Source organism: Eurypyga helias, unplaced genomic scaffold (genome assembly GCF_000690775.1).
Source record: "Eurypyga helias isolate BGI_N326 unplaced genomic scaffold, ASM69077v1 scaffold19252, whole genome shotgun sequence".
NCBI lineage: Eukaryota > Metazoa > Chordata > Aves > Eurypygiformes > Eurypygidae > Eurypyga > Eurypyga helias.
Genome location: NW_010235515.1, coordinates 57800 through 66597, shown reverse-complemented (window position 1 = coordinate 66597; position 8798 = coordinate 57800). Strand labels below are relative to the sequence as shown.

Sequence of the window (8798 nt, the reverse complement as noted above, 5' to 3'; positions counted from 1 at the left end):
AAAATGGCTTTATAAAACTCTTTCTAAATGCATTAAATGAAACATCCCTCTGCTTTCCAGTTGCAATCTGGGGCTGCCTCTTCCCAGTTAGGACTGAGAGTTTCTTTTCTTTTCCTCTTGTGTTTTTGTATTTTGTTTTGGTGGTTTTTTTTCCTCTCATCAGAAAAAGGCTGGACATTTGCCTCTTATGCTCCTCTGTCCCGCCAGCAAACACCTGTGACCCCTGGGTGTTTAAGGAGTTTGACAGTCCATGTTGTTGAATAAGCAGCCTCTTAGATAAGGGCTCAGAGATGTAAGGAAGAAAGTAATTGCTGATAACCTCTGCATGTCTAGCAGGTATTTCTTGGGAAAGCTGAGGCCTTGGGAGACATGTGAAATTGGCAAGTCCATAAATGTGAGTCCAGGGTTGCTCAGCTGCACCCCAACACTGTTGCTTAGGATCAGTGGAGAGGTGGAGAGCTCTGCTGCAGAGCAGCTGTTGTCCATCAGGAGATGCTCGTGGGGGCATCGAAATGGGAGGAGAAAGGGAATTGCTAGTCAAACGGTTAACAACTGCCCTCCTTCTGCCTTCCTTCACCAGAGCTGCCCTCTAGCTATGAGTACATAGCTAAAACTCCATTATCAGTCTTTTTCCTTGTTTTTTTCCCTTTATATAGGGGTGACATCAACTCCAAAAGCGAGCATGAGGCAGATGCAACCTGTTTGACTTTCAGCTTTTTCTGTCCTTCCTAGAAATCTTTCTGACTGCATTGGCAATAAGTCCTTGCCCTTTTCCACACTGCCTTTCCTATCTCAAGGCAGGACCCGCTGTCCCATATTCAAGTGTCCCTTGCTGAGGCTGGCAGAGATGGTGTCACTCAGTCCAATGTCTCCAGGCTGCTGCTCTGCTGATGAGATGTGAGTGCCACTGACGTGGGAGCCGTTTGCTCACTGGCCTGCGAGGAAATCACCGGTGCTTGCTGCCAAGGTATGCGACGGTTGCCAGCAGTGTCAGCGACACCAAGGAGCGCGCTCTGGTCATGCATTGGCAGATGCTCCGCAGGAGATCTGCAGCACTGACATTGCCAGAGGGGAACTTGGCCCTGGGAGTCTGGGCACAACTCAAGCACAAAGGTTTACAATCCTGATTTTCCCCTCATTGATCCAGGGAACAAGCCAGAGAATTTCACTGAGCTCTGCAGATCCAGCCCAAGTGAGAATTGGTGGGAAAGGGGAGGTCACCACCTCTCCTGGTTTTGCCTCCTGAGGGACATCTCTCTCTCGGGTGTCCCTCCAAAGTTTGTGTAAGCTTTAAGGGCAGCAGCTGCTGCTTTATAAGCAGGTCCTTCCTAGGACTGTTCTGATCCCATCCTGCAGTAATTGCTCTCTCTGGAAGTATTTCAGCCCAACTCCTGCACTGCATTTGGCCCCAGCAAGAATATTGAGTTTGGCCTTTGGGTTGGGCTGTGAAATGCTGGTCTCTCACAGAGCCGCACCCCAGCTGCCTCTGCTTCTCCCCCTTCAAAATGTTCCAGCTTTCCAAAGTATAACCCTGGGCTCACCTCATTAGTTCCCTCCCCTGTTTCAAATCCTAGGTCGTGAATAGGAAAGCTGGTTAAAATTTGAATGAAGGGTGGGTTGGGTCCCTTTGGTGACCTCAATACCAGCACGCAATGCCTCTATGCAAATCTGATGTGCCAACCCCACTTCTGAAAATTTAATTTACCATCATGATTGTGGGGCTTCATTTTCTTCCAGAGTTTCTCCTTGAGGGGCAGATGAGGGTCACAGACTTGGAGGGCATATCTCATTCCCCATAAAACTGTGCAAAACAGCTATAAACAGCCAGCCCTGAAGTTTTCCTCCCAGACATGCTTTGTAGCTCCCCAGACCTCTCTTGCTCTGAAGACCCCTTCACCCTTGGGAGTGTTTTGGCTGGAGGAGGCAGCAGATAAAATCCTGAAGCCAGCAGCAATACTATGGATGTGTCAGGAGAGATTGGACTCTCTCAGTGCAGATGGTAATGGAGTGAGATCAGCCACTGGCAGAAGCTGGGTGGACCGCATTCAGGAGTCAGGGCACAATCTCTGCTGCTGCCTGATTTTTTGTGGCATCTCTTTATTTGTATTTGAAATATTTTTGCCCTGATTATCTGTGGTCCTTTGTGCTCGCTTCTGGAGAACAATGAAATTGTGGTGTGTTTCTGCAGCAGTGGCTATCGATGGAGTTTGTGGCCATATAAGTACAAAGTATTACCCTTGTAAATCACTTCATCACTTTTCCTCTGTGAAAAATGATCTGTCTCTATCAACCCCCAAAGAAGCACAAATAAGAATAACAGTCTCTTTCAAATGCAGTTCAGCATTATCAGATGTATGACACAGAGATCCCCGAGGGCCTGATTTTGTCTGTTTCTGCCTGTTTTACGGATGGGATGGCCATAAGAGCAAAGTTTGTTGAACCCCTGGGTGACATCACGACAACCAGCATTTGAACCAGCCCTCGTGTCCCAGTGGTGACAGATTTATTCCAGGCCAAAGGAAGTCTCACCAAGACCATGGCCATTTCCAAATGGTATTTTCTGGCTTTTTTGGGGGGAGGAGGTATGGTTTGGGACCATTTTGTGTTCCCATTGTGCTCTTTGCCACACGAACAGGATAGTTTCCGGTTAGTGTTCTTTATGGTCTGGAAAAACATTATAAACTTTTTAGCAGACTCATAAATGTCAACTTTGTGGCATCCTGTGTTGGGGTTGGCCACGCGGTACATCTTCCTCTTAAGTGCTTGATACTATAAATAGAGGGAAGAGTTGGGAATGGAAAATTTAAGCACTGAGGAAAGACTGGAGCAAAGCTGTGACCTTCAGAGATCACCCCAAAGGCAAGGACTGACTTCTTACCAAGTGATTTCTCCTTGATGGAGAAGACTGGTAAGGCGGGATCATCTTTGACTTTTGAATCAGGAATGTGGTCTGTCCTATGTCTGAGGAACAAAGGAGTGATTTGGGGGCAGCTGTAATTGCATTTTTGGAGTGAGTTCCTGTTCAGATTTAACACTGTGACATTATGCTTCTTATGACGCACGTAATTAAAACAAAGTAAAAATAACATCTTTTAGCTTGCTGTGGCCCGGTCAAGGAGTCAGAGGTAGGTTGTGTTCCAAGGAAGAGGATGGAAAAGAGAAGAGGTAGCAAGGGACAAGTGGGCTGTCTTGAAAGACAATTGAAAAGGAGGAGAAAAGAAAACAAAAAAGCACAGCAAAGAGAAAAGCCAGAGGCTATCCACAGGAATAATGGCCCTTTGTTCATTCTGAACTTATCATTTCTAGACCCTGATTTACTCAGATCCTTTTGTTTGGAGTCAGGTGTATGACGAAGGGAGCATGTGTCTAAGCTTTTCCCTTTTCTGACCCACTACACCCCTCAGGATCTGTCTAAGAAGCCTGGAGCTGGCAGGACTCAGGCTGAGCAAACATCTTTTAACTGGTGAAAGGGATCTCTGGAAATATCTTGCAAGTTGAATCTTATCACCCTGATCTACCTACACAGGGCCTTCATTTCATGTTGTCCCTCAAAGAAAAATGGCAGTGTTTTCCCAGAGCTGAAGACAAGCAACCCTCAGCCTGTGTCCTCCTGCCCAGTCACCAGCCCTTGTTCATACGAGGTGTCTGGAGATTTGCAGGGAATGAATAACTCGACTGATCGGCCCAGTGAGGAACATTTCAGCAGGGGTTTCCTTTTTTGATTTTATTGTCAAATACTGTAACATTTTTACCCAGATCCTGGAAAGAAACATCAATTTCCATCCCTAACACCCACAGCCATGACATCCTTTGCCACGCGGCCAGCTGAGGACTAGTGCTAATTCACACCCTACTCTTGGACTATCACAATTTCTAGAGTAACATTCAGGTGTCCAGATTACTCGAGGCAAACTTCTATGTGCTGTAGTGGTCTGCCAGACTGTCCAACAAGCAAACGTTGTAAGACCTACAAAGCCTGTTGTGCACCCTAAGGCGTAGGGGCAGAAGGGCTTTGATGATCCGGGCTACAGTTAGTGACATGGCTGGGTGCTGCCTCAGTGGCGTGCCATGGGAATGACCACACTTCCACTACAAGGACATGCATAGCCATCTCTCGGTCTGGTGATAGCACGTGTTTGGTGGAGAAGGGAAAGGAGATGATCTCCAGGTGGATCAGGAGCTTAAGGGGGAATGGTCTGCAAGACTTTCCCAACTCCATTCTCTAGTAAAGGCCTCGTTTGGTGATTTCAACTGAAGAAATGGCAATATCATTGAGAATCTGCAGCTTGGTGATGGATGAAAGCTGCTTCTGCCGATGCTTGTATTGCAAGATCTTGTTTTCATCAATGAAAATGTGGAAATAGTCCTGGTCGGAGTAGATTTCAACCTGGAAGAGAGACAGTGTTAGGTTCACCAGGTGGCCACGTGTCTCCACTGGACCCTGTTGCCATCGTATTTTTATTCATGAATAAAATGAATAGTTTTTGATGATTCCCTTGGTATGGGAATGACTAAGTTCTTCACTTTGTGATAGCAGAAACTGGTGATAATGTAAAGCCTGAAGTGAAAACGAATGCAGTATCTAAGGATTACTGCTGGAGTTCTGCATGCCTGTGCCAGAGCTGGGTTTAAATCAGCAGCACATCAGGGGACAACAGAAATACTAACAGGGGATGTTACTGGGTATGGTGCTGGCAGAAAAGTCAGGGTCAGATCCTGGAGGAGGACTCCAATATTGGTGGGGTCACTCTTGTCCCACCCGAGGAGATCTGTGCGGTGACCCAGGATTACCTGGAACTGCTCCTTTGCTTCGAAGGGGAAGGTGTTGTTAACCTCCTCCTTCCCCCAGTGGTTGGCGAGGAAGGAGTTGCAGACGATTCTGGAGCTGGAGAAGCTGGGGTTAAAGTGGAGAGCAATTTGGTCTCCAGGATCACAGAGCAAATTAATTTCAAACCTAAGACAGTGAGAGAAAGAAAGGATGGTGAGATGTGGAGAGATGCTGCTGGCTCTCACGCACTGGGAGAGCTGCAAGCGGAATGTGTCCTTACATGCCCGTCCTTTCCTGGAATAGGTCTCGCCCTCGACCACGACGCTCCAGCCAGGACACATCCCCTCTGGGTACAGGGCCTCGAACTGCCGGCAAGGAGGCGATGGTGAAGCATGGCAAGGTGGGAGAGGTGCATGACCCCACTCATCCCGTACTCTTCTCCATCTTTCTCACTCTCTGATCATCTTCTCCTTTCTCCCCACTTCCCACACAGGCATGCCCTCTGCCCCCCTGCCTTTTTGACGCTCCAGCCAGGACACATCCCCTCTGGGTACAGGGCCTCGAACTGCCGGCAAGGAGGCGATGGTGAAGCATGGCAAGGTGGGAGAGGTGCATGACCCCACTCATCCCGTACTCTTCTCCATCTTTCTCACTCTCTGATCATCTTCTCCTTTCTCCCCACTTCCCACACAGGCATGCCCTCTGCCCCCCTGCCTTTTTCTCACTCCTAAATAAACTCAAGGGCTTTGGTTATTCTATCTTTCTCAGGTTTTTATTTTATTTTTGCTCCCTGATTGTACCCAGCCCTTTACAAAAGACCTCAGGGGCAGCAAATCCCACCTCATCAACCGGGTGTTGTAGCAACTTCATTTTTGTATCAATTTAGGAAAAAATGCCAGGTCTCTTATTGAAGAACCTGAAAGTCTTCATTGCCAGCAGGACACAAAGATGCTCTTTGCCCTTTCCCCACCTGGGCCATACAAAATCCGAAGCAGAAAAACTTGGCGATGCTTTGAAGCAGTGTGTGAAAGACAAGGACTGGTCAAGGAGTGGGTGTAAGGTGGCCTCCACCCCGTTCTCATCCAGCATTATAGGGGTGACTCTTGCCACAAGCTCCTGCCTGATCCCCTGTTCTACCCAATCCCCCATCTCCAAGGTTAAACCTGCATAAAACGAGCTGGAAAATGTTCTTTTTTGAATAATTCATATTTTTATTAAATAACTCATTTTAATAAGAACTGCTTGCTATTTCACCCCACTTTTTTTAGCACTCTAATGATCTTGCATTTCTGAGCATCCCCCTCTCCCAAACCCATTACTCACACTGGGAAAATTGCTCCAGCCTTCGCATCTCCACTGCCAGCTCCGTACCTTGCTTTACCTCCCCATAACTCAGCACTTTTGCTCCCCTATTTCTTTCTCTGCCATGATTTCCCATTTCCAGTGCATTTTTGGGACACACTTGGTTTTGGGTACGATGATGGCCAACCTCATGCCCTTATGCCCATCTGCTTTCGGAGGGTGGCTTTAGGAATCTCTGCATGGCCATGCAAAGGCTCTGACCACACCAGTGTTCAACCCTGTGGAACAGGGAGAGCTGATGAAGCTAATGATACAAACAGCAAACGGCCATGGCAGCACCCAGGTTCACCTTGCCTTGACCCTTAGGGTGTCATCGCTGCAACACGCCCAGCAAGAGACACGCCACATACACGGAAACAGCTCTTCCCTCTGCCGCTGGCTGACTCAGCAGAGACGGATGACAAAGCACAGGTCTCCTCTGCTGAAGCATCAGTTGTATTTGGGTCTCAGCTTAAACCCCCTGACCCAGAAGTGCTGCCATCAAGGCAGAATTACCCCAGACCAGCCCTGGTATAACTGAGATGAAAAATCTGTCCTATTGAAAGCCATGAACGTCTCAGCTTTGCAATAGCCTGGACCAGACTGAAATAGAGCAGCAGCACTGCAAATAGCATCCCCCAAGTCTTTCAGGATGTCTGGCTCTGCTCTGCCTTTCTTGCCCTTATTTGTGTCACTTCCCTTTACCCAGCACCTGACCGCTCACTGTCACCCCTCCAACAGACCAGGCTGTGCTGGATCCTGTCCCCACCACTTACCCGCAACGCCATCCCGCTCCCCAGCCCGTGCGCCGCACACCCATCCCTGGTGCATGGCCAGAGGGTCTATATAGGGGCCTCCGACAGAGCCCACGTGCACGGGGATTAGCACTGGCAGTGGGATGAGTTCTCCTTTTCAGCGTGGGCTGTTGGACACGGCTGGGAGATGGGGAGCAGCAGATCTGCCTGCCCGCCGGCGGGGTCAGCCCGCTCATGCGTGCAGGGCTAATCCAGCCCCGCTGCTGCCTGCACAAAGGCAGCGACGGCCGGGCGGTCCTGAGCTGGGATGTGATGGGAGCTGGTGTGCGGCAGCAACGGGGTGGACAGGCATTCAGGCTGTAGTCCGTGTGTTTAACGTGTGGAGGAAGGATGGGGACTTCCAAAGCTGGGGGAGGTACAGGGAGTCCCATCTGCTGCAAGGCCCAGAGAGAAGGAAAGTGGCAGAAGAGAAATGGGGGCTCTACAGGGGCTCAGCTTCCCGACCCACACAGATTTCTCTTTCTCTCTGTTTTTCTTTTTGATCTCTATTTGTGGATCAGAGCCTGGCTGAAACAAGCTGATGCCAGCTCTGTCACAGCCGCTTTTCCACCTCATGGTGCTCTGTGGCCACGGGGTGCAGGATGCTGCTGTGCTGAGATCAGCATCCCCTGGCTCTGCGCTTCCCCTCCCTGCTGGGAACAATACAGGGATTTGGGAGCAGGGCAAGGGAGCCTTTGTCCAGTATTTCCTGTCGTGGAAAGGCACCAAGAAATGGGTAGCAATGAAATGAATTTCAGCGACGAGGGTTTTCACATTGACACTGCTGACTCTGCTGGGTGAAGCCAAGCTGGAGAAGGGAGGGATGGCTGTGTATCCTCATGCTCTCTTCACAGAGCAAATGCATTAAAAGCAGATGCTGGCCCCATCCCTGCATGTATGGGAGGCCGTGATGTTCCCCGGCTGGTCCTACAGGAATGCATGGCTTTCGCGGTTAAACCTCCTCACTGTATGGGCTGCAGCACTGATGTTATTTAATGTGTTTATTTCCAGCAGATAAGCAGAATGAGAGCTACTATCCCAGGCTCTGGTGCCCTTGGCAGACGATTAATAATGCAATCCAGCAGACACAGAAGCCAACAGCCTCTCTTGCGGCTGAAAAAGCCAAGTCCCAGGCTGGAATTTGCCGGTTTGGACTCCTACAAAACCTAACCTCGAGAGGCTGAGCCCTGCTGTGGGCTCGCTCTGCTCCTGGCTCTTCAGGCACCGTGCCAGGGAGCACCAGAACAGAGCTCTGTGCTACAGATGGCAGCATCGGGACGCGGAAGGGAGCTGCGAGCCAGCGGCTGAGGTACCAAGGTGGTGGTGGCAGAGCCAGGGACGTCCGACTCATTCCTCCTTGGGCTGCTGTAGGATGCTGGACATTGTCCCCTTCAATCTGTCCAGCCATTTGTCTGCCCTACCTATGATCTGAAACCAAAGTTGCATTTTCACCCCCAAATCATCCCTCCCTGCTTGTTTCTTCTGTCACCCAGGCAAGGGACTGCAGGGAGAAAGGGCTGCTTTTAGACACCCACCTCGAATCCCGGGTTCAGTTTTGGGCCCCTCACTGCAAGAAAGACACTGAGGTGCTGGAATGTGTTCGAAGAAGGGCAATGGAGCTGGGGATGGGTCTGGAGCACAATTCCTGTGAGGAACAGCTGAGGGAGCTGGGGGTGTTCAGCCTGGAGAAGAGGAGGCTGAGGGGAGACCTTATTGCTCTCTACAACCGCTTGAAAGGAGGTTGTAGCAAGGTGGGTGTTGGTCTGTATTCCCAGGTAACAATCAATATGACAAGAGGAAATGGCCTGAAGTTGTGCCGGGGGAGGTTTACATCGGATATTAGGAAAAATTTCTTTGCTGAAAGAGATGTCAGACGTTGGAACGGGCTGCCCAGG

General features: G+C 49.7%; 1 protein-coding gene across 1 annotated transcript; it reads right to left on the bottom strand.

Annotated features, from left to right (window-relative positions):
- Positions 1–4222: 4222 nt before the first annotated feature.
- LOC104505997 (grifin-like) lies at positions 4223–6897 on the bottom strand. The gene is made up of 4 exons (XM_010146790.1): positions 6886–6897; positions 5064–5133; positions 4792–4964; positions 4223–4387 (listed from the first exon to the last, which is right to left on the bottom strand). Exons 1-4 carry the CDS (start codon positions 6895–6897, stop codon positions 4223–4225), a joined length of 420 nt encoding a protein of 139 aa, XP_010145092.1.
- Positions 6898–8798: the final 1901 nt, after the last annotated feature.

Bases quoted from the DNA above. Each gene is read 5' to 3' on its own strand.
- LOC104505997 (XM_010146790.1), bottom strand. The intron at 4,965-5,063 runs GGAAAGGACGGG...TTTCTTTCTCTC, and splicing joins CGAGGGCGAGACCTATTCCA to ACTGTCTTAGGTTTGAAATT. The intron at 4,388-4,791 runs GTAATCCTGGGT...TCTCTCTTCCAG, and splicing joins AAGCAAAGGAGCAGTTCCAG to GTTGAAATCTACTCCGACCA.